Source organism: Leopardus geoffroyi, chromosome D1 (genome assembly GCF_018350155.1).
Source record: "Leopardus geoffroyi isolate Oge1 chromosome D1, O.geoffroyi_Oge1_pat1.0, whole genome shotgun sequence".
Lineage (NCBI taxonomy): Eukaryota > Metazoa > Chordata > Mammalia > Carnivora > Felidae > Leopardus > Leopardus geoffroyi.
Window position 1 is genome coordinate 87,897,341 of NC_059329.1, and position 26,297 is coordinate 87,923,637.

General features: G+C 44.9%; 1 protein-coding gene across 2 annotated transcripts in view; it reads left to right on the plus strand.

Moving 5' to 3' along the window:
* The window catches only part of KIAA1549L (KIAA1549 like), a 276,580-nt gene that overhangs the window by 241,202 nt on the left and 9,081 nt on the right, over positions 1-26,297 (plus strand). For both annotated transcript variants that reach the window (XM_045484908.1, XM_045484909.1), the window contains exons 17-19: positions 11,390-11,740; positions 22,824-22,921; positions 25,341-25,489. In XM_045484908.1, the coding sequence (XP_045340864.1) occupies positions 11,390-11,740; positions 22,824-22,921; positions 25,341-25,489 (598 nt within the window). The remainder of the gene's footprint in view (positions 1-11,389; positions 11,741-22,823; positions 22,922-25,340; positions 25,490-26,297) is intronic.

Genomic DNA, 26,297 nt, shown 5'->3' on the forward strand with positions numbered 1-26,297 from the left:
CTCAAAAGTGCACAGTGAAGTAGCTCCCATGAGAGAAGCCATTCTTAAGTGTTCTCATCTATAAAATGGGGATACGAATGGCACCTGCCTTACAGAGCTGTTGTAAGAATTAAATGAGTTAATGCAGATAAAGCACATAGAAAACATACAATGAACATTGGCTGTTCTAACTATGGCTAACACAGTCCAGGAGAGAGAGAGGGAGACTATGTTTTGGGTCTTTTCCATTCTAGCACTTTGGACATCTCAGGACTGCTATGAATTTTATCACACATTGTGATATTGTGATTTATGATAAGAAATATATGTTTGGTTTTCGTCCACTATTCCTGGCACAGAGCTCCAAAAACGCTTGGGATTTCCCAAGTGATGAGAAGATTAAGGTGTCTTTTGTTATGTTAATGAGGCGACTTGGAAAGCACCTAAGAATGGGGGCTGGTTGTCTGTAGAGCCAACCTTGTGATTAAGGGGGTTGGAACTTTCAGTGAAATTTGCAGTTTTGCTGAGACTTTTAAAAATTCCATTTGTAGGGCACCTGGGTGGCTCAGTGGGTTGAGCATCCAACTCTTTTTTTTTTTAATGTTTATTTTTTTTATTATTTATTTAGAGAGAGAGTGAGAAGCAGGGGAGGGGCAGAGAGAGAGGGGCAGAGAATCTCAAGCAGGCTTCACTCTGTCAGCACAGAGCTCAGTGTGGGGTTTGATTCCGCAAACATTGAGATCATGACCTGAGCCAAAATCAAGAGTCGAACACTTAACCGACTGAGCTACCCATCTGCCTCTTGATTTCAGCTTGGGTCATGATTCCAGAGTCATGGGATCAAGCCCCACGTGAGGCTCAGCACTGAGTATGGAGCCTGCTTAAGATTCTCTCTCTCCCCCTCTACCCTTTCCCCACTCATACACGCTTGTGCGCATGCTCTCTCTCTCTCTCTCTCTTTCAAACAAAAAATTCCATTTGCATGCCTATTGGGCAAAAGAAGTCACCAAACCCTTAATCTGAGCCCTCCTACCTGTTCTGAAAGGTACCAATGTCCCTTTATTGTCAGAGAAGTTTTTGATTTTCAGCTCAGCGCTAATCACAGCTCCACCCAGTAAGGAGAACAGACTGAACAAATTCTGCACCTTCAGCAGAAGGCAGGCTCAGGAGGCAGCTGCTGCCTCCACCTGTGCCCTGCTAGCTTTTGTCCCCACAAGGTGAAGTGAAAACCCCTGGACTCTGGTTTCTAGAAGCAACATTGTGAATATGTGTCTGCTTCCTCAGTGGCAGGCAGCACTTGCAGTGGGGCCGTTCTGGCCAGGGCAGGCAATAGATGGAGAGAAGCAGTACTATTTTGTGTTGCCCAAGGGACCCTGTTTGGTGGAGAAAAAAACGGACATGGAGCCAGATCAAGTCATCATGGCCACCTAGCTCAGAAATGGATCCTGCTGAACCCTCCACTTGGTCTCTGGGACCTTGCTGTGAAGGTGCAGAATTTGTTCAGTCTGTTCTCCTTAGTGGGTAGAGCTGTGATTAGCGCTGAGCTGAAAATCAGAGCCTTGGGGCAAATTCTTGCCTGGGTGAGGCAAAGCGATGTTGCACATACTTGTGTGTCCTAGGAAATATGGCCTTCTAAGACGTCTATCCACTTTGGGGCTCAAAACTCAAGAAATTCTCGAATAAATGGCCCCAAGAGCCCTTCGTCCCTCCTCTTCAACTCTATTCTGGATAAGGATGTCTCATGTGGTGTCTAAATGACGTGTCTCTTGATCCGATGGGGGCCCCCAAATGTGTGGGGATGATCAATGATCCGGTAGAAGCTGATGGCGTGGGTGGTGAAAGAATCCACCTGAGGCAGAGCAAAAGAAACGGAAGTCTACTGAATACACTGCAAGGGAGTGGTGGGCAGGGCAGCAAAGGAGAGCCTGTCTGCCATGAGGCAGCCATGGGAGCTGTTTTTAAAGGGGGAAGATGAGCAAGTATGGCAACTTGTGGAGTTTTCCCTTTTTTGGTAGCTGGGCCTCGTTGTAAGTAGCCCGCTGGTTAGTTAGCATCTATGGATATTTTGAGGTCACCTGATGGGCCTGTCTGTAGTCAGCCAGGTGGTCGCTGTGGGCCCTTTCTACATTCCATTGCTCAAGCCCATTTGCCTAAAAGTGGCCTCTATATCTAATTCATTTTAGACACTTGGAAATGTCTTTTACTGGTAAAGGCTTTTGAGCAGAGAACCTCCAGGCTCTTTTTAAGATGAATTTCCACTTATTCATTCAACAAGTATGTATTAAAGTCTTACTATTTGCCATTCCGGGATGTAACAGGACACGCCACAAAGTCCCTGCCCTCACGGAGCTTCTGTTCCAGTAGGAAGGACAGGTAATAAACATCTGATCACACAGATGTTCAGCACAACGTCAGAAATGCTGTAGAGGAACATAAAGCCGGGCAACACAATGGAGGAAAACAGGAGGCACTCTTTATAGGTTGGCTGGGGTGAGGCTGTCTGGGGAAGTGACTTCTGAGCAGAGACCTGAAATGAGGGAGCTAGCCAGGTTGGCCCCTTGGGGAAGAGCATTTGGGCAGAAGGAATAGCAACTGGGAGGGCGCAGAGGAAGATGCATGCTTGGGGAGCTCAGACAACATCAAGGACACTCATATAACAGGGTACTCCTTCTTGATAAAAGGTCTCAATTTCGACTCCTTCCTTCATTTCATCCTCAGATCTCATCCCAGAAAGTCCTGTCAGCTCTCTTTCAAAACATTTCTCGAGCTCATCCACATCTTCTTTGTACATGACCACCCTAATTCAGGCCCTTGCCATTTCTCCTTACCTGGATTCTGCAAGAGCCTTCTAACTTGCCTTCCATAAATTCCAATCACACTTCTCCCTTGCTTAAAATTCCTCAAGATTTCCCATTGCCCTTTGAAAACACTCCAGCCTTCTTACCACGGCCTTCAAGACTCTACGTGATCTGGCTCCTACCTGCCTTTCTAGCCCCATCTCCTCTGACAGTTGGGGCTCCAGCCACATGGTCCATGTATTGGTCAGCTCAGGCAGTCCTAAGTACCACAGACCTGGTGACTTGAAACAACTGCAATGTATTTTCTCACAGTTCTGGGGGCTAGACATCTAAGATCCAGGTGTTGGCAAGGTCGGTTCCTTCTGGGGGTTGTGTGGGGAAGGATCTTCAGGCTTCTCTTCTTGGATTCTAGATGGTTGTCTTTTCCCTGTCTTCATACTGTCTTCCCTCTTTACATGCCTGCGTCTAAATATCCTCTTTTATAAGAACACCAGGCATTTTGAACAATGGCCTCATTTTAACTTAATTACCTCTGCAAAGGCCCTATCTCCAAATACAGTTTCATTCCCAGGTCCTGAGATTAGGACTTCAGCATATGAATTTGGGGGGTTCACAATTTAGCCCATAGCAGTCCACCTTACTTTTTCTCAAATACTACAAGCTCTTTCCCATCTCAGGACTTTTTCATAAGCTTCCCCTATGATCTTCCCATGGCTAACCCCTTCTTCAGGTCTTCAAAAATGTCACCTCTTCAGAGAGGCCTTCCCTGACCATCCCCATAGAATTAGCGATGTTGGCCAAGCCTTTTTGTTTTGTTGTAACTAAGGCAAATTTTATGATAAAATGTATAGGTCTTTAGTACAAGTGGATGAGCATTGACACATGTGTGTACCCTTATAGCCACCAGTCCACTCAAAATATAGGACATTTTTATCACCTCCTGAAAGTTACCCCATTCCTCATGGCACTCAGTCTCCACCATACCCCCCTCTGGCAACCACATTTCTGATATCTACCTTCATTGTTTTACCTGTTCTTGGACTTCATATAAATGGCATCCATCATTCAGCATGTACTTGTTTGTGTCTGACTTCTTTTGCTTAGAATTCACCTATGTTTTGGTATGCATCTGTCATTTATTTACTTTTTTTTTATTACTGAGTACTATTGTGTCATATAAATACACCACTACTTGTTTGTCTGTCATTCTGTTGTTGGACATTTGGGTCGTTTCCAGTTTGGAGCTACCAGAAAGCACTGCCATAAATATTTTCACGTACATATTTTGCGAACATATGTGCTATGGTCTGAATGTTTGCATCCCCCCAAAATTTGTATGTTCCAATCCTGATCTCCAGTGTGTTGGTATTAGGAGGCAGGGTCTTTGGGAAGTGATGAGGTCATGAGTGTGGAGTCCTCATGAATGGGATTCGTGCCCTTGTAAAAGAGACCCCAGACAGCTTCCTCACCCCTTGCTCCATGTGAGGAGTGAGTCCTTGTGATGGGGAGTCTTCCATGTAAGGATATAGTGAGTCCTTCTGGGTCTGTGACCTGGAAGAGGACCTTCACCCAGCCAAGGTAGCATCCTCCGACTTCCAGCCTCCAGAACGGTGAGAAATACATTTCTATTGTTTATAAGCTACCTGGGCTGTGGTATTTTGTTCTGGCAACCTGAATGGACCAAGACAACCTTTTCCTTTATCTTGGATAAATATACATAGGAGTGGAATTTCTGAATCATAAGGTATATGTCCAACTTTTAAGAAACTACAAACATGTTTACAAAGCACGTGTACTATTTTATCTGCCAGCAATGTGACAGTTCTAATTTTACTCCTCAACCTCACCAACATTTGTCGTTATTAATCTCCTTCATTTTAGCCAATCCAGTGAAAGTGAAATGATAGAATTTCCCTAATTGCTAATGATGTCAAGCATGTCCTCGTGTTTATTGGACATGTTATGTATCTTCTTTAACTGACATGTCTATTCCAGCCTTTTGCCAAATCTCTGAATTGAGTTGTCCTTTTGTTCTTCATTTGTAGGAATTCCATGTATATTCTGGATACAAATCCTAATATTTTCTCCTGGTCCATGGCTAGTCCTTTAATTAGGTGTCTGATAGAAAACCAGTTTTTAATTTTGATGAAGTCTTCGAGCTATAGAATATGCTCTGGGACCAGGCAGTAGGACTGAGCTGTGTCCTAAGCTGTGTCCCATGTTGAAATACTTTCTAGAAAGAAGGTACTCGGGGGTCCCAGCAGGGCTGCCATTTCCTTCAAGTTTGTTCTACGGTATTTCAAAGAGAAGCTGAAGTAACATGGATACTTAGCCCCTGTGTGGGCTGTCCTAGGACAACACTGAAAGGATCACAGATTCTCACTCTCTCCAGTAGGCACCAGGAGTCAAGCCTAGGGGGTTCATGTATTCAGGTGTGGAGAAGAAATGGCCTTAATTTCTTCTAAATATCTATGGTCTTTGCTGCCGAGTGATGATATGCCATAAGAATCCAAGATCTTCAATATGTATGTATGCTCTGACCCCATAATTCTACTTCTAGGAGTTTAACCCAGGGCTGAATCCATGGTTTATGCACAGTGTTAATCACAAGTATACGTATTTCAGCTTTGTTTCTATAGTAAGATGTTAGGACACCATCTAAAATAGTGGACTATTGCATATAGCCTGAAAACTCCATATAGCAGAATGCTATGACATCATTTAAAGGTATTCCCTATAATACATATAGTTACTGGCAGAGACATTTCACAATATTGTTGTATAAAAAAGGTTTTAAAATATTATATATAATCCCATTTTATAAAAAACCTTATATATGTATATATACGTGTGTGTGTGTGTGTGTTCTGTTTATAAAACCATGACCCAGATGGCTCAGTCTGAGAGAGTGTCTGTGTTAACAAAAGTAATTTTTAAATACTTCTACTCCTTCACTCATATTTTTCATATACATGAAGGCTATTATATCATGCCCAGCAATACTTTTTAAATTTCCTCAGTTCCTCTCCCAGTCACATGTCATAGCTGCTTCTGCACCTCTCTCCAAAATCCCACTTAAAAATCCTGCAGCCCACACCCCTTCTGCCTGTTCTTTCTCTTCCACCTCATATTTTCCATCATGAAAGCTGGAAAGTGTGTCCAATGCTGCGCCCTGCTTGGAAGGGGGGAGGGGAGAAACTGAGCATTCTTCCTACTTGCCCAGGATGGGGTAGTGAGAATTGGGGAGAGAGGGTTGTTGGCAATGCTCCCGCATTGGTAATCTTTCTCCCATTTCATATGCATAGAAGCATCTAGAAGGACATGCACAAAGGCCAAAATGTTAACAGTACTTATTTCTGGTGGTAGGATTAGAGTGGATTTTAATTTTCTTCTTCTTGCTTATCTGTGTTTTCTAATTTCCTGTCATGAACAGACATTCCCTGATTAATGTCTTAGAATTTTTATTGAAGTACATCTTGATTCATTTATAAAAATAGTTTTTTTTTAAGAAAAATCGTTCCCCAGTGCTTCACAAGAGTATGAGGTTGGAAAAGCAAGTACGGTGAACTTCAAGTTAAAGAGGTTTAAAAATATATTATCTGTCCCAGATGCAGCTCCCAACATTGTACCCAAGCCAAGAATCTGTCAACACTGGGAGGCTTGTCTTTGCTCCTGTCTCCCCCTTTTTGTCAAATAAAAGCAAAAGGTATTTTCAGAAATGTGCAAGTCAGGGAGAATGGCTTGGGACAAGTTAAGCCAGTAGACATGATTATGCCTTATCTGGAAAATAGGTACAACCATATGGTCCTCAGGGATGGGTAAGATAACATGCTTGGAAAAGCCAGTACAAGACTGGCCCATTACTGGTCCTCAAGTACATTTGAGCACGTGCTATGTTAAGTTCTTTCACTCAGAAGGCAATTCCTGGTTTCGGCTTTGGAGTAGGCCCTGAGATGGAGGCTGTGGACATAAGGATGAGATGTGGGCTCAACCCTGTAGGCACTCCCAATCTATGGGATGAAGAAATAACAATAATGATAGAAGCTAATAATTATCAAATGCTGATGTGCCAGACACTCTTAGAAGAGCTTTATATCTATATATTGGTGTTTTCCATCTTTCTAGTTATCTATGAGATAGATTACCTCGGTAATTATTGTATAGTCTGTCTTCCCGGTCACAGAAGTCTGTTTGTCCCTCTGTCAGAGCCCATTTCTGTGGTAAGGTAATGGATCTATTTAGATATGTACAGAGGGTAATCTGCCTGTTATAGGCAACATATTGAATGATCTATTTCTTCATCTGTAAAATAAGGAGAATCACAGTTGCTACCTCATAGATTACTGAAAGAAAAAATGAATATATATAAAGCACTTAAAACAGTGTCTGGCACATAAGCTGTGAATAACTGTTAGCTGCTATTTTTGTTGTCGTTGTCCTTGTTATTTGTCTCCTCCTATATACTGGGAACTCCTTGAGGGCTAGGTCACTATCTTATTAATTGCTGTATCCACAACTCTCAACCCAGGACCTAGGTGAAATAATAATTGTCTGTTAAGTAAAAGAGCAAATTTATCACTGCTCACATATTTCAAGGTGGGGAAGGAGGTTGGGAGGGGTATTCCCTTCATGAGTAGACATCGGATTCCCCCCAGAATGATGACAGTAGGAGGAACCCAGGCCCTCCACAAGGCCTGTGAGAACCACAAGGTCCTTCACAGATTAAAGATCAACTCCCCCATTTTATAGTTGAGGAGACTGAGGCTTAGGGATTTCATGTGACTTGCCTGTGGTCATACAGCTCATCAGCACTCGAATGAATGTGTTAGGAATGTGGGCTCTTTAACGTAACCTCAAGTTATACCCCATGGGCAGTTAGACAGGATTTCATATTGGTTTAATTTCACAAAGCTTTTTTGGGTATTCCAAGTATCTGATGCTAAGCTCCTAAGAGACAGAGGTGAGTGGGCTCGGGGAGTGTCCAGACTTGGACAAGACAGACATTAAATAAGCAAATACAAGTGTGATGAGGGGGCATCCCAGGGTATAATGAGAGTTTGTCTTGTTTCCATTGGTAGATGTCAAGAGACTGAAAAACCAAGTGAGAAGAGTGGGAAAATAGGAGGCTGGAACAAACGTATCGAAGTTACTTGGGTTATAGCTGTAGGCCCTCCCGTTAAAGGGAAGCCCTGTCCCATATGAAATGCAAACCCTGGGGTGGGAAGCAGAGGCTGACTTCTGTTGCGGTACTGTGGGGTGGATGCAGTGGGAGCCTGGAGAAAGTGTCTCCACTTCCTCAGCCAAGGTTATCTCTCCCCAACAGTATTACTCAAGAGAACCAACCCGCCAAGCCAGCACAGCCCCGCCCAGGGCTCCTGGGAGAGCCTCAGAGTGGAGAGTTGTTGCTAAGAAGTGTATTTTTGCCCTACTTAAGGCACAACTATAAATTCACATAATAGATCTACCAATATGACTGAAAATGCATAGCACAACTCAGGGGTGGGAAAAATCATAGCTCACCCCAGTGCCATTAATCTTCCACCTGGGAGTAGTTTAGCATTACGCATCCATTATTTATTAGGGAGACAGGGATGTAGGGAGGAAGGGCAATGTGTGGGTAGCAACCAGTATTGACAGGGAAATGTGAGAGACAATGCGGTGCAGCAGGATGTGCAAGGGCCAGGAGCTGAGAGGACAAGGCTCTGCCATTGCCCACCTGGGTGACTTTGGATAAGTCACTTAAACACTCTGGCCTTGATTACCTCATCTGTAAAATAGGGTTTGATTTAAATGGTCTCCTCAAGTCCTTCCAGGGTCTGAAATTCTATCCAGAATGTTCTATGCATTGTGAAGAAAATTTTTGTCAGAAGTTGCATTCACTACCCTGGAAGGAATCCCCAAGCCTTCGGGGAGCACATTTCCAGGAAAGCGATCTCAAACCTCTTCCTAAAGATCCCCAATTTATAAGAGCCCCACGGGGGCATGCACCCAGGTATGAAGTGTCTAGCAGTTTGTTTATTATGGCAAAAGTAATTTTGCTTTCTACTCCAGAACCTATTTTTACCTGTGTTCATATCAAAATAGTATTCTCAATTCATACTATAGATGGTTGTTGATAAATCTAGAATTGAAGGTTGACAGAGAACCTCATCTTTTGATCTTGAACTAGGGCTAAGCCTTAACTCTGGGTGATACAATTAGAGGAAATGTCTCCTTTTTTGTGTTTTCTGTATTTTCTATTTTTTCTCTAATGCACTTATATTAATTTAAGACTAAAGGAAAGTAAATAACATTTTTAAAAAGGAAAAATAGGGACGCCTGGGTGGCTCAGTCGGTTAAGCATCCGACTTCAGCTCAGGTCATGATCTCATGGTTCATGGGTTCAAGCCCTGAGTTGGGCTGTGTGCTGACAGCTTGGAACCCGGAGCCTGCTTCAGATTCTGTGTCTCCCTCTCTCTCTGCCCTCCCCCACTCATGCTGTGTGTGTGTGTGTCTCTCTCTCAAAAACAAATAAACATTAAAATACATATAAATAGGAAAAATAACAAATTGCTGACTTTCCATATGTAGATTTTAAGGAGGGAAAGACTTCCCTTTATGAACAAGTTCCCTGGTGACCTTTTCTTATGCTCTATCTCATGTATCCAGTTTATGCATAGTAATTACATGAGAAACAGGTGCAGGTGAATATATAAAAGTAATAATAATGACAATTATGGTGATGATGGTGGCTACTATTCCTGTGTTTCACCATACGCTACTGTTCTAAACTTTGTGTGTATCATTGTGTTTAATCCTTGTAAGACCCCTGGAGGTAGACGCTATTATCCTCATTTTACAGATGAGGAAATTGAAGCAACAGGAAGTTAAGCAACTTTGCAGGTTGGAAAATCTTTCATGCCCTGTCTTTTATCTTCTCAGCACACCTTTTAGATCTGGCCTGGCTGCAGCCTCTACCCTACCCAACAATAAGTTGACCATGTCACCTTAGCGATCCCTTGGCTTTTGCTTCTGCCCTGAGGCTTCTCCATCTCTGTTCCGTGGGACACCCATGGGAGCCCATTGCACCGATCTGGCACCTGCACAGGTCTCAGAGTACAAGGACACTTTCTAGAGGAACTCTTGACTGATGGGGGCTGAGGACTGGTAGACAAAATTTTGTTCTACAATCTTAAAGCATATTCTGCTTGGTTCCTGGGAGCGTCCTGGTGGGATTAAGCTTCAATTGCCCACAGCAATCATGAATTTAGTGCCCACCCTTAATTGGCTTTTTTTCCTTCCCTCAATTTACTCATCCCAGGCCCCAACTCCTATTTCCCGGAATTGTTTTCCAAAATAAATAATCTGCATATAAAATAAGTCTCAGGTCCTGCCTTTTGGAGGAACCTAAGCTAAGACATTGCCAATGGTCACACAGCTGTTAAATTGTGGCACGCAGGTAGGAGAATGTTCATTCCACGTAAAATAATAATAAATACCCAGAACTAGGGTATAAATACATACATCTTTTTAAATGGGTATGTGTGTATGGAGAAGTTTACATGCACACCCGGATAGATTTAGGAGTAGAACAGGTACACCAAAGGTTAATGGATTTTTAGATTTTTTTTTCCCCTCTTACTTATCTGTATTGTCTAATTTTGCTAAAGTGTCAATGTGTCACTTATGTCACGGATGGACAACAGAATGGCAAACTGATCTGTGCTGATTTATTCTCCCAGAACGCTCAAGTCTTTTAGAAGACAATAGTAGCCACGGACACGCTTGAAGTGAACGTGGATTAACTACTCTCCTACAGCCTCACTTTCAGGGTATCATAAAAATAAGTCTCAGACCAAGAGACCAAAGACACAGGCAGATTCATTGAATAAGCATTCATCTGCAGGTGAGCATAAGACAGTCCATGCAGCCTGCTCTGGAAGCTCATGACGCCCCAGCCTCTGCCCACTTAGGTACGGCGGCTGCTCCCTAAATGGAAGGTTCACAGGAAGAAGGCGGGGGAACATTCCAGATCAGTCGGTCTCAAACTTGAGCAGGCATGAGAATCTCCTAGAGGGCTTGCTAAAGCACAGGTTGCTGGACCCTGCCCCAGAGTGTGCACCGCACTTTGAGATCAGTGATCTAGAGGCAGGATTTTGTTGCTTTCTCTGATGATTGGTATCAGGCAACCGGCAGTCCCCTACATGGCTGGACACGCGACCATTTAGAGTTTAGTCTAGAGCACCAACACTTAGACTGCCAGACGCTCTAGATTCTTTTACCTAAAATGCATGAGGGTGGAGAATCTCTCTACAAGGTTTTAGAGATTATCATTAATGTTGTCAATGAAAAGCCATTTCTCATCATCCTTACGACAGTTAGCAAAGCCTGCTGCATCGCTCGAGCTATGGGAAAGTGAGGTACGCATGGATAGCTGGAGTGTGACCTTACTAACATAATGCTAGCTGACCCACCCTGTGCGTGAGTTCCAGATGGGCAGCTAGGAGATAACATAAATGAACACTTCACCTAATATCACATGTCCAAGCTGAACATTGTAGAGTAAGTACAGACAACATTAATGGGAAGGACAGTTCATTAACAAATCCGCGGGCCTGTGTTTGATCCCACAGACTGAGCCTGAGATCATAGAGGAAACCAACATCGACAGAGTGAATGAGCCCCGGGGCTATGCCCGATCAAGGCAGATGAAAGGTCACTCGGAGACCTCCACACTGAGCTCCCAGCCCTCCATCGATGAGGTCAGGCAGCAGATGCACATGCTACTGGAGGAGGCCTTCAGCCTGGCATCTGCAGGCCATGCGGGCCAGAGCCGGCACCAGGAGGCTTACGGCTCAGCACAGCACCTGCCCTACTCGGAGGTTGTGACCAGTGCTCCAGGGACCATGACGCGGCCCAGGGCAGGGGTGCAGTGGGTACCCACCTATCGCCCAGAAATGTACCAGTACAGTCTGCCTCGACCGGTAAGTCCGACGTCCCATCCACCTGCCACCATCGGGTCAGCTCTGCCCAGGGTGTTATGACAGGGGTCTCAGAGTGGGGGCTTCTAGTGGTAAATCACCTTGGGATTTTGAGACATACTTTTCTGGACTCTCATCCCGTCCTCCACCCATGATCCAAGCCTAAGCCTGTGGGCACAAGCACACAGACAGCCCTTACATCAAACCATAGTACATTTTAGAATGAATTTCCTTTTCTACTGTCCCTCCTGTAAAGGGTTGACCTCATTCTTCATGCACTGGTGGTTTCCTGCATTTCCAAGTGTGAGGAAATGTCAGAACACATTGCAAAGCTGCATGTTAGGGGCCATGCGCCTGGTGGTTCAGAGCAGAGGCTCAGGGGGCAGGTGGTTTGACTTCGAATCCCTGCCCTACCACTCACTAGCCTTGGAGACATCATTTAAATTCTCTACCGCTGAAATGAACAAGATCACCAACTTCCTAGGGTTGTTGTAAAGATTAAGCGAGATGATATATCTGAGGCACTTATAAGACTGCCAGGCACAGATGCTGCAACGGTGTCACTCGTGATTATTTCATTTAGTGGTAACTGCACTTCCGTATCTGAGAAAACACCCAGTGACTAAAAGCTTCCATAATTTAAGCAACAATTTTAATTAGGATGAGTCTCATTCATTACCATAGCATCTTCAGATATCTTTTTTAAAAGATGGATAAGCCACAGACCATAATAAACAATGCAATGTGCATGTACAGATTCCATCCTTGTAATAGTTCATGACCCATCCCCAAGGGTTACTCGTTAATAGAGCTTTATAAATTGTCATTGTGATATGTAATTACATAACAAAAGCCAACATTTTTTGAGTGTTTTAGTCATTAGGTATTGATTGTATGTATGTTAGCTCATTTATTTAGTCCTTACTACAACAAGCCACTGAGGTGGGTACTTGCTTTGTCCCTATTTTACAGATGAGGAAACTGAGGTTACACACTTGCTCAAGTCACACAGACAGGAAGGGGCACAGCTGGGACCCAAAGCCAGCTGTGTCCGGCTCCAGAGCCCATGTGCTTAACCGGCATGCTGTTCTCCCTTGTGCTATGTTGCAATGCCTCTTTCATTTGCAGTAGACTATTTGGGAAATCTGTGGGCCTGTGGAGCCTTGTGATGATTTCACACCCCTACCCTCCACGGTCCACACCACACAGGCACTTAATAAATTGCTGTTACGCTACATAACTACATAGCCTGCACACTAGTGTGAATTTCTTTATTGTTCTCCTTTGCTCCAGATTTCTCCTCTCCTCCAAGTCACTGAGATGTCTCCCCTTGACACTGCTCCTCATACCTTCTGTCCTTGAATGTCTGTGTCTAGCCTTACCTTTCCTGTTGGCTGAGTTGAACAGGACAGACTGAAGATCTGGGGTGGGGCGGCTGTGTTTGCTTGGGGCTATCATCACTGCAAGGCTTTGTCCTTAGGTTGGGAAGTGCAGAAGTTCTGTTTCTATTCACTTCACAGTGACCAGCCACTGGGAATTTGACTCAAACACCGATTACACTCACAATAACTGATTTGTTATTAAGGATTCGAACTTACAAACCTGCAGTGAGAAGCTGGGTGACCACAGAGGCCAGAATACTTCCATTTGCTGATCAGTGTGGTCTTTCGTTAGGTAAAAGTCAGTCTAAGGAAAGTAAGACATTGTCAGGAGAGCTGGTTATTGGAGCCGTCTTCTCAGTCTCTGATACACAAATCCGGAGAGTACAGGCAATAAAGGACATAAGTAAACACCAGCCATCTTTTTTACATCCCATTTTCTGAGATATGGGTAGAATACGATGCAAAATTCTTCAAATAATTTTTAGGCTAAAATAGAAGACTTTGGGGCAATGCCCAGATCTTAAGAATATGAGTTAGCCTCCGCCATCAGGGAGGTTTGCTGGGTATGTTTGAATAGCTCTGCCTTCCGGAAGTGTGTCAACAACTCTGGAGCCACATGCTCTCCTCGGTTGAAGTCCAAACATCCTTTTTTCCAGAAAGAGTCAGAATAATTCTCACTGAGCCTTACAAATCCATCAACTTTAAAACACTTCCCTTTGGGGGTGCCTGGATGGCTCAGTTGGTCAAGCGTCCAACTTTGGCTCAGGTCATGATCTCGCAGTCCGTGGATACGAGCCTTGTGTTGGGCTCTGTGCTGAGAGCTTAGAGCCTGAAGCCTGCTTTGGATTCCATGTCTCCCTCTCTTTCTCTCTCTGCCTTCCCACACTCACGTTCTGTCTCTCTCTCTTTCTCAAAAATAAATAAACATTAAAAAAATAAATAAATAAAATACTTCCCTTTGGCCATCATGTTACTGTTTGCACAATTAGAACTTTCTGATTGTCCACTAAATTGGTACCCACCCTTATGGGGGAAAGAAGAGATTTTTCTCACTGAGATTGAGAAAACACCCTGATCTCACCACATTTATAAGCAGCGCTTCAGTGTCTGTCCCCTGGGAAAATCACCTGTCTCCGTTCTGTATTGATTCACACTGACCTCAGTTTTGTTGGTTCATCCTTCTTGGTCTCCATACACAGACCCCGTGCCTGGATTTTCCCTCAGTCCAGAGTAGAATGGCACACACCAGCTAAATGACCTTAGCCTGGGGCTACAGCTCTGAGCCTCAGATGCCTCAGCCATGAAAGAGTGGTGATGAGAGGGCCACGGTGAGGATGAAGTGATCATTCATGTAAAATGCTTGGCACGGTCCTGCACCTGGTGAGCACCCACTGCTTGTTTGCTGATGTTTGTCAGAGGGCTTTCAGATGCTGCCTAGCACCTCAAATCGCCTGAGAGATGGTAGTCATTATAATAAAAATATCCTGCCCTTTTCACAGAATTCCTCTAGTTATATCCCTTTTCCTGACTGTGCTGACACTACTTCTATTCCTCCTCCTGCTCTGTTAAATTCCTTTAAAAGCATGCTCTGGATGCTCCACCCGAGGGTCCCAGAGAAGCCCCACTTCTGGTTAAAGATGATTCTCAAGAACAGCTGGAGAATCTGGCTCTGGGTTGGAGGCCAGCTTCCGGGGATCCATAAAGAGGTCTGGTTTCAGAGAGAAAAAACAACCAGGATGAGTCTTCCAACTGCTGACGGAATCCACATCCATGATGCCTCAATTTAACAAAACCATCAAAAAATTTCTTATTTTTAGCACATATGAAGACCTAGATCGTTCTGTTTGTTATAATTTGGGGTTGGCAGTTGTGCCAAGAAGGGCAAAAACATCAGCATTATACTCTTGAAAAATCAGGCCACCGAAAACTGGAAAAGAACTGAGAACACAGCAGAGAGATGGGCCATCAAACCGGAACAATATGAAAGGCAGTTCTTTTGTTATTAAGGCTTCCGCCTTTTTTTTTCTTTCTTTCTTTCTTTTTTTTTTTTTTTGCCAACACACATGGTCCCTATTTTCATGAGAGGAGAAAATCACTAACAATACACAGTAGAAATAATGAGTCTCAACCCAAGTTCTTGCCGAGCCCCCTTGTGCTATGATAATGTGGAAATCAATAGAAAAGGTGGCAATTTAGAATGATAACTATGATTACTTTTCAGCTTCCCCAAAAGGAAGCACTGGGAGCTCGGCCGGAGGATAATTGGAAGCTGGTGGTTTTCAATGTGCTGGGCCAGCCTGATGTCATTTATATCATGGAAAAGGTTACTGCTGGCAGCTTGGGACTCCTGCACCGCAGTCCTGAACATATTTCAGCCCTTGAATCTGTGAAGAGATTGGACTTGACACCTAATGTCCCATCCAGTTTTGCCAGCAGCCCTAATGGGTCTGCACCAAGTGGAATGAAAACATCCTAAAGCCTTCCTGTGGGTGTCAGAGTAAGGGATCCGGAGAAAGGCAGCAGGGTTAAAACGTCCTCCCCACTAGAGGCTTTCCAGAGCAATGAATGGTAATAATTATAACAACGTCAACAGCTGCCATCTGTTGAGCTCTCATTGCATATACCGGACACAAAGCTAAGTGCTGTGTAGACATCACCTCTTCTCATCTAACAAGCATCCTGTGAAGTCAATGTTATTATTATCCACGTGTACCCGGTGAGGAAAACTGAGGCTCGGAGAAGTAAAGAAACATGCCCAAGGTCACACAGCTATCAAGGGCAGACACAAAGTGAGAACCTAGAGCTGACTTCAAAGACCACATGTTTTCCTCCCTTTGGCCCAGTGAGCCCAGGGATGTCCTGCAGACCCTGAGGAGACTCAAATCTCCAGAACTTCAGAGTGTGATCCTCTCATAAGGAAGCTGGCCCAGTTTGAGAGGGTTTTGTCCAACACTATCATTGCCACTTATGAAGGAGGCAAACAGCTTTTTTTCCTCCTCTCCCCTCAAAAACAAAACAAAAACCTTTGTTGATGAGATAGGCAGACATGTCAGGTATAAGTTTACATCCACCACAACATTTGGGTTCAAGAGATGATTATGTTTCTTATATTTCTGTAAACCTGATTTGAATCTGTTCTGAGCTCCCATCTGGCCAGGTGGGTCAGAAATTCAATGTTTTTATTGGGCTCCCTCCACCTCTCATTGCTCAAAAGTCACTGGCGGTTTGAGGCTGTTGGACCACAGGGAGGGGGTCCATCCCAGCTCTGTTGATGGGGCATTGTCCAACTCTTGGGAGTCCTTGAAGGCAGGTCACGCTGTTATACCTAGGCTAGCCTTGGCATTGGGGATCTTTGCCTCTGGACTACCCTGAGAAAGCCTCCTTGAAAACCGTCTGAGTACCCAACATCCAGCAAAGGCTCCAGGGGAAGGGAGAAAGGGAGGTAGGAGATGAAGTCTAGAGAATACTTAGCCCACAAAACTCAGGGGTGCAAGACATGTACTTTGATTTTTTGCTTATCTTCTCCATGTGCCAAAAGCTCAATTTCAGTTCAGGGTCTCCTTCTCTCCTCCTGGGTTAAGCTATTGAGGGGGCCTACATGATGCAAAGCATGACGAGGGGGTGGGAAGAATCTGGTTCCAGTTTGTCCTCATCTAACTCCTCTGGCTGGCATCCCTGAGAAGTCCTTGATTCCATCTAGTCTCCAGGTGTTGGTCCAGGTAGAGCACAGCTGTATCCTGGTCCTCTTGCTTGTAAGCTCCTTCCAGACTCCGCACCCCCCCTTCCTTCCATGCTTCAGTATACTCATTCCCACTCTTTGTCTCTCCCCTGGTGTCTCTGTCTCTCTCCCCCTCTGAGACACACACACACACACACACACACACACACACATCTATCCTTTCACCCTTTCTAGCATCTTCCTCATATTATCCTTTTCCCCCCTGTCTTCCCCCAGAGTGAGGCAGAACATAGAGCACCCTGTCCAGACCCATCAGCGTCTAAGCTCTCTGGCTTGCCTCCCACTCCCTCCCTTTCTTAACCCAAGGGTGTTTACCTCACCTAGGGGCAGTAATCTAAACATACCTCACTTCTTCCAAATCTCTTCTTTTGGCATCAACTTTAGGTCTTGAGTGCTTTAGAGCTTAAGTTTTTGATATTTAAAATCCTAAACTCTTAGGGGGGCACCTGACTGGTTCAATTGGTTGAGCATATGACTCTTGATCTTGGGGTCATGAGTTAGACCCCCATGTTGGGTGTAGAGATTACTTTTAAAATAATAAAATAAAATTTAAATTAAAGAAATAAAATAAAATCCTAAACTTTTGCAATTCAATAGTTTTGACCATCAAAACTCCAATGAGGACTGGCTCTCTCGTCTTCTTCATGGCCATCACCTTCCTTCCCTGGGGCAGGAAGGTAGGATGCCCTTGTTGCTTGGGGCAGGGGAAGGGCCCTGGACTTCAGGAATTGTGAGGTGAAAAAAGTCTTGATTACTACAGTTATTGTATCAAAATATTATCCTGTCTCAAAGGAAGAGAGTATTACTATAGAGGACCCAATGTGTGCCAGATGTTACATTAACATATAAAATGAGTTTTTCAAACAGCCTTTGAAATGGGGGTATAATACTGTTAACCTCCATCACTAGTGAGAAAGCAGGCACAGGCAAGGTAAGTTGCTTGAGATCAAGCAGCTGGTAAGGATCAAGCCAGGATTCAACCCCAGTTTTGTCTGATTTCAAACCCATCCCCTCTGTACCACGATACCCTTAGCTCAGAATTGCAAGACAGTGCTCTTAACTGGCTGTGTGTTTTTGGACAAGTCAGTTTACCTCTCTGGCCTTTAGTATCCTCCTTGGTTAAGGTAAAGTATATGGTCTCCATGTCTCCTGCTCTCTTTCCAGTTCAAACCTTTTATGATTCCAGAGGCCTTGGAAGCCTGAGATATTGCTCTATCAGTAGCTCCTGGTAAACTAACAGATCAAGATAGGCACTGGGTTTTTACTACACGGTTAGTCTTCAATTACCAAGTCCTCTGTTTTCAACTAAATAGGAACTATCCTTCTGGAAGATTTTACCTCCTCCACCAGGTTAAGAAGTTACAGCCACATGTAGACTTAGGTAGACACCTGTTTAGCCTGGAAGTGGTATTGTCAGCATCAGCAGAATATATTCGAAGGGACACCATTCAGTGCAACCCAGCGTGGTTAGCAGGTATGGAAGGACTCATGCATCCATTCTGACCTGGGGCTGGCCTCCAATGAGGGTGGGTTGACTTTGACCTGTCAGTCCTCCTTCCACCACCCATGCAAAGCCTGAGACCCCTGACCTGTTCCTGTAGGCACAAGCTGCCCTCTTGGACCTATCATGCCTATAGTGCTACCCTTGAGGTTGATCCTGATCACCTTCCTCCTTCTGGATGGGTGCACCTGCACAAGAAGGGACCAGCACCCAGTGGGTTTCACCTGGGTTCACTCTCTACTGGGGTTACTAGAGAGGATGGCCTTGACCCAACCCCATCACCTCCCACCCAAGAACATTACAACTGAACCTTTGAGTAGACTATGTAGTCCCCTTTTCCCCTTCTACTTTTGCAACCAAACTTCTGAGCCCAAAGACTGGCCAGCCTACTCTAGTTACTCCCAGGCTCCTTCCACCTCAGAGACCTCAGACCTGTTTACAAAAACTACCTTCAATTCTGAGTCTTGGATCTCCTTTCTAGCCAGAGGCAGGGATCCCAAAAGATGGTGCCAGGCTGGGCACATTATGGCCACTGTCATGGAACTGGAAACTTGAAATCAGGCAACAGTTTTGAAGAATAGCTTCCAGTGAAATCCTAATCACAAAGCAGTCATCAGGAAGTCAAGGTTCCAGATACATATCAAGAGAAATCAGAATGTGAAGCCAGGAGGGCTTAGAACTATGGGAAACCTGCACAGGGGGGAGGGGGGAGGTAGGAAAACACTGTGGGTGGGGATTCTCTCAGCCCCCAAGCACAGGGCACAAGTTCTGCTTTTTATGTGGCCCCTGTGGCTACCCCAGGGCCCTGTAGATACAGCCCAAAGGAGACTGTTGATCTCCTGCTCAGTCTTGCTTGTTACTGGCAAAATCTTCCGAAGAAGACAATTCCCTTGGTACTTATCAAGAGTTCAGAATTTTTAATCAATTCTTTGGTAAATCAATTTACCATGGATTAAATCAAGAATTTAATCAATGCTTTGGCTACAGGACAGACACAGGCATAGAAGGGCTTTTTCTTGGCTGGAAAACTATGTTGAGCAAAGAATAAGCCTTCCAGGAACCAGGGATAAAAATAAGTTGTCTGTCTCTCTACTGAGTATTGTGAGAGGACAGAAGAGAGAAGAGGGGCTCTAAACCCCTTTCTCTAATTTGGGAAAGGCATGTTCTTACTTGATGGTTTCTTGATAATAATGGAGTATCAGCTGGAAGGGTGTCCCAAGACAATGATTTTCAAACTCTCTGCAAAACCTTAGAGTTCAGGGAGGTCCCAGGTTATCATCATGCAGGTAAGTGAAGGGCCAAATTCACCAGGGCACCGCCCCTCTCCCCAACTTCAACCAGAGAAGCCCTGCTTTGATCTAGTTATGTATTCAAGTTGTGTCAAAGCTATTTCATGGCTATAGAAGAGTTTGTTTGGAAGCCCGTGAGTTACTCCAATGCCTTATTTCACAAGGAAAATGAAAAACATCAACAAAAATGAGGTGCAGAGAGACTGTCTACAGAAAGTGAATGGCTGAATCAAGATGAGAATTTGGTCTCCTGGGTTTGGTTCACTCAACATTCATTGAGCAAATACTTATTTAGCACTATTCTGTGCAAAGCATTTTGCTTTGTAAGGTAGGGGTAGCATGGTTGCTGAACCCCATCCTAGCTTAGGATCTAGTAGAGCTTCAGATTTTGGTTCCCGGAATCCTACCTTAGCATACATAGTTTATTGATACTTTAAAAAAAAAAAAAAAAAAAAAAAAGGAAATGCAACACGGTAATGTAGCTTTCCATATTGACTCAGCCAGTACCTCTAAACCTGGGCAAATGTTTTCTTTCATTCTTGTCCTAGAAAATTAGTATTGCTATTACGCTCCTAGGCTGACAGTTTCTTTGAGCACTTTGCATTCATTCCATGGTCTTTTGGGTGACATTGAGAAGTCCCCATATTGTAGATAATATGCCTTTTCTCTCTGGCTGCTTTAAAGATGTTCTCTATGTCTCTGGTACTCTACAATTTCATTACAATGTATCTACATGTGTTTTATTTATCCTGCTTGGGATCATCGTACTTCCTGAACTTATTAATCTACTGATTTTATCAATTCTGGAAAATTCTTAGTCATTGCTTCTTTGAATATTGCCTCTCTTCCTCTCTGGGACTTTGGGACTTTTAGACCTTCTTACTCTGTCCTCCATATTTTTTTTTTACTTCTCTTTTATATATCCTATCTCCTTATGTCTTTGTGCTTCATTCTTAGTAATTTCCTCAATTCCGTTTTCTAGTTTATTAATTTTCTCTTCATCTGTGGCACATCGATTACTTAATTCCCCTATGTTGAGTGTTTTCTTTCAGTAATTACAGTTCACTCCTAAAAGTTCTAATTGTTCTTTCTCAAATCTGTCAGATCATTCCTGATAGTTTCTCTGTCTGGTCTTTTTTTTTTTTTTTTTTTTTACATTTTTTACCTTCTCTGTTCTCTGTTCTCTGTTTTGTATCTGGAAATTTTTAACTCTTAAGTCCTTAAAGATCTAAATATGTTGTTTGTTTGTTTGTTTTTCTCCTGACTCTCACCTATGTTTTCTGGTCTTTGATGATGAGCTATTATTTGCTCATCTTAATCTATGCTGATCCTGAGAGCCTGGTTTAGGGAAATCTCCTCCAAACAGGACTTAGAATTGCTCCTGCCTGAATGCTACCAGCCTCCCTCTGTGGAAGGGACCAATGTCAGCTCCTTCCAGGTTGATTGTGAGTGTCTCAGTTCCACCTGTCCCATCCCCTTGCCCTGTCCCAAAGCTTGCTCTCTTAATCATTTGCCAACATGCACTTGTCTTCCAGGCAACACCCTCCACCTTTCATATTTGCTTACTACTCACTATTTCTACCTCTGGTTTCAGCACATGGTTTTGTTTTAGTTGGCTGAGGTGTGTGCCAGGGCAGGGATATGGGTAGTGGGTAGGGTCCTTGAGCTTTCCCTTACATCTTGCAATTCCCACAGTGCATCAAGAAGCATGTTTCATCTAGGATCTAGGCCCTTACAAGTATGTAGTCTGCCATAACGCTGGGAAGAAGACCTCATTCAGTTCAAAGAACCCTATTTATGGATTCCCTCTGCTGCTGCTTTTTGTCCTGAAGCCTTCGGGCTTAAAGTCTTGTCAGCTTGTTCCTCAAGAGATCTAGCAGGCATGATACCTAAAGAAAAAGATGAATGAGAAGCACAAGTTAAGCTTTGTCTTGCCAGAGAGCATTTCTAGATTTTCTCTCGCTAGAGGAGGCTGTGGCCTGGCTCTCTGATCCTGTCTATCCTCTGACTGTTTTCATTTTATCCCCTCACGTGTTGATTAAAGTCTTCGCTTTCATGACAGTTCCAATCCTTTATCTTTGAATAGTGCTTTATAGATTGTGAAATACTTAAACATACACCGACTTGCCTGATCTTTTTAGCAGCCCTCTGAGCAAGGCATCCTTCTCCCCACTTTGGAAGAGGACAGCAAGGCCCAGAGAGGTCACCCAACTTGCTTAGGGACATACAGTCTATTTGTCAGCAAACTAGGACCTCCACCCATACTTCCTGATTCTAAAGCCATCCCTTCCCCCCCAACTAAATCTGCTTTCCATGAATGACAAAGTAAAATGCAATCAGTGATTCATTCATTCCTTCATTCATTCATTTATTCATTTATTTATTGATCATACATGATCTACCAGGCACTGTTGCAGGCATGAGGATATAGCTGACAGCAAAGCCCTTCCCACATTACAGTCCAGCTGGTGGCAGGAAATACCTAAACAAGCAATGATATAATACCACAGGGTGACAATTGCTATGGCAAAAAATAAAGCAGAATATGGAGAGAGAGTAAATGGGGCTCTAGGGGAACATGGGGCTGGCTGAATGAGATGAAGGAAGGAACCATGGGAAGGATTAGGAGAAAAGCATCCCAGGGGGAAGAAGCAGCACATACAAAAGCTGGAGGCAGGAAAGAACTTGGCTTATTCTAAGATCAATCGAAGGGGGGCGCCTGGGTGGCGCAGTCGGTTAAGCGTCCGACTTCAGCCAGGTCAGGATCTCGCGGTCCGTGAGTTCGAGCCCCGCGTCGGGCTCTGGGCTGATGGCTCAGAGCCTGGAGCCTGTTTCCGATTCTGTGTCTCCCTCTCTCTCTGCCCCTCCCCCGTTCATGCTCTGTCTCTCTCTCTGTCCCAAAAATAAATAAACGTTGGGAAAAAAAAATTAAAAAAAAAAAAAAAAAAAGATCAATCGAAGGACTCCGTGACTACAATGGCCCAAGCAAAGGGGAACCTGGCTGGAGATGAGATGGAAGAGGGGACTGGGGAACATAAGGAAGATTAGGGGAGATTTTGAGGAAGGCAGGAAAACCTGACCTGGGAGTCTGTTTTCCTTTTCAGTAAGAAGAACCTGTGTGTTGATGGACACTGCATTTTAACAGATCTTCCTCTACTGCTCGTCTATTTCACAGGCATACAGGTTTTCCCAGCTTCCTGAAATGGTCATGGGCTCTCCCCCTCCACCTGTACCTCCCCGGACTGGCCCTGTGGCTGTTGCTTCTCTCAGGCGGTAACACATTCCTTTCTTTGCTTTGCTTGGAATGTTTGGAGATTTGTTCCTGTGTACCCTGACCTGACACATCTCCTTCATGGCCGTCCCACTGAGGGTGCAATCACCTGTACAGACAACCTCGCGCCTGGGGTGCTCCAAGTACCATGAAGGAAGTGGGAGCACAGAGAGGGTTCACCAACTTTCTTATCATTTGACATGGGAAGTCCTTTAGAACCCACAACTGAAGAAACTCAAGGTCAACCAACCCATACCATAGAAGCCCCATACCCTTATCTTCAACATCTAAAAATTATTCCAGCTCAGGCCACTCCAATGGTTGCCTCCAGTCTGGGCCCCTCCTGGCACGTGTGTGTACCCAGAAGTCCCTTTGTTGTTTAGGGGTGGTGGCTAAGAGGCCAGGGAGCAGCATGTCTGGGCACCCAGCCTAACTCATGACTTCCAAGATGGGAGGCCGAGAGCACATGAACTCAGATATGTATAAACGTATTAACTCAGATATAAAGATATAACTCCGATATGATAAAGATACTGTCTTTGTGATCTTATAAAAAGCACATGTTTTAAATAAAGATAGGCAAGAAACACAAAATCTATGAGTGCTGGGAGATGCTGGAATAGGCATCAGGTCCAGGGTTAAAGAAACAACTATGCCCTGGGATAGGTATGATCCCCTGCCCTGGCCCTCCTACCCTAGCCTCCCCCAACATGCTAGCCACACCCTATCTGTGGACCACAGGTCTGAACTTTGTGAAAATGGTGAAGAAAAATGAGTTTTTCCTCCAAAATGTCCCTGCCCTCATTTCCCGCAGTTTAGAATGCCAAGCTGTGTGTAGACACCAGCCCTTGACTCCAGTCGAGCTCAGAGTGGGTTGGGAAGCAGCACACCAGCGTTCTATCCTAACCCTGTATAAAACCCTGGGCAAGCTGCCTCAACTCTCTGGCCCCTGTTTCCTTACTGTAAAATGAGGGAGACGGCCTAACTGATCGCAGAGATTCTAGGATTCCTCCAAGGGGGCTAAGTGTATGGGGCAGAACACGGGAGTTTTCCTTGGAAGGGTTTTCTAAACTAGTAGCAGATGCCTGGAGTAGTATCTGGGAAGCCAGGGCTGTGGGAGAGATCAACCAAGAGAAAGATGGAGGGACCAAGAAAGGAAGGGAGACCCCACATTACTGAGCCTCCAGCAGCCACCCTGATGTAGAGTCAAATCATCACAGCCTCTGTGTTTAACCCTCCCTGGGCAATACTGGGAAGCCTCAATTCCTCCTGATGGTTCTGAATGCCAGGAACTTCACATCAGTCATTTGTGGCCCATTTGCTGAAGGCCAGTATCTGTTTCTTATTTCTTACCCACCAGTCTCTTCCCCTGCCCTTCCACACTGTCTACCATCTTGCCAAATATCAGCAGGTCACTGCTTTCCATATAGACCCAGACGATTAGACCACGGAGGAGCCTCGGAGAGGAGGTCATCCACCCCTTTTGTTTCACAGACCAGGAAACTGAGGCTCAGCGAGGAGAGGTAGCTAGAACCCAGACCCCCGCCTCCTGGTCCGGCTGTGGTGCTGTGGCTCTGTTCTGCTATTACAGTGACAGACACTTGGCTGCTCAGAGCTGGCAGCCTGCCACCTGCTGTGGCTGTCTTTGCCTCCTTCCATTTTAATTTTAGGAGCCTGAAATCCCTCTGTGAAGGGGAGGTTAGAGACTGGCTAAAGCACCCTTTATTAGAGGGGAGAAGCTGGCACCCGTGGAGCCCAGGCAGCCCTCTTCTCACTGGCATTCTGAGCACTAAGTGGAAATATGATGTGTTTAATGGGCCGGATTCTCTGCTCGCCTGTGGGATCGGGGGACAAAAAGTGTTCTGTCATTCATAACGCCTAGAAAGTGCTAGGCTCCTGCTTCCGGGAGCAGCCCAAGCTTCTCAGAGCCTTGGGCTTCTTGCTACCACCAGCAGCAGGAAACTGTGGTCCTCTGGCCCTCGCAGGTCACCAGCCCTGGTGTCTGGAGGGGGAGCGACCAGGCACTCCAGACAGAGCCTTCTCATTGGCTGCTGATGATGTCATCCCCCCCAGGTCGACCATCCCCAGCTAATATCCAGCGCTAATTGCCTGGCTTATTTTATGTGGAAATTAAGTGTGCTACTCCCCAGAGACACAAGAGCCACCCTCCGGGGAGCACTGACCTTGAATATCTAAAAATGACTTAAGTTCGGGCCACCACAACCGCTGCTCCAACTCCCGACGCGCTTGGCCTTCTTTGTTATTCAGGGGAGGGAGGGGCGGCAAATCCAGGCCTGAGGACCCCCACCCTCGTGGGGCTTGGAGACTGCCAAGGTCCCCTGAGGCGACCCCCAGAGGTGCAAGTGGTGGGAACCTCGCCTTGGGCGGGAGCGGCTAACGCAGCCCCTCTGCACCCCCCAGGTCCACCTCGGACGTGGGCAGCAAGACCAGGATGGCCGAGTCCGCAGGGCCCGAACCGGCCCAGCTGCACGACAGCCCCTCCTTCGCGCAGGTGTCCAGAGGCCCCGTGTCCGTGGCGCAGTTGGACCAGTCGGCTTTAAATTACTCAGGTGGGCAAGAGGAGAAACGCTGAAAAAGGCCAGTGCTGTACCCCAGCCCCACCCCGGTGCCGTGCTCTTTGCACTCCCGCACCCCCCAAATCCACACAAGCCATCTGCTCCCTGTCATCCTTAGCAATCCAGGCAACTGTGTGTCTGACTTCAGTAGCTCTGGTTGGAAGAGCTACTGTTCTATTTCTTTAAAAAATCTGAAATATGACAAAATATTAAGGTATGTTACAGTAAGGGTATATGCTAACATTTGCCAGACTTCAGGGTTTCTTTTTAAATTATTATGTATCTTTAAAGCATTGCAGACAGAACCCTCCAGCTCTATCTCATTCCCCGTCTTCCCAGACGTAATCCCAGTTCTTAAATTGAGGGTGCTTTTTGCTACGTATGTGTGCATATCCAATAGTGCATATTAAATGCTTTTGTTATTTTACGTGTATACGAGTGATATCAAACCATACATTTCCTTCTGCATTTGTTTTCTTGACTCAGCATTGTTTTCAGGATGGGGACGTGCATGTTGGTCTAGTTGATTTGTTTAAACTGCCACACGGTATTAAATGATATGACATGCCAGTTTAACCTTTCCCCTAATGAGGGACATATTGGTTGTTTCCAGTCTTTTGCTATTAGAAACAATGCTGAAATTAACGCCAAGGTTTTTTTCATGCCCTGATTGCTTTTTTAGTCTATTCAAAGCATACCTTTTAGACTAAAACTGCGAACACTTAATCGTCAACACTTAACTAAAGAATTCACCGTGTCCGGAAATTCCATCAGTGGAATCCATTCCTTTTGGTTCCTTTTC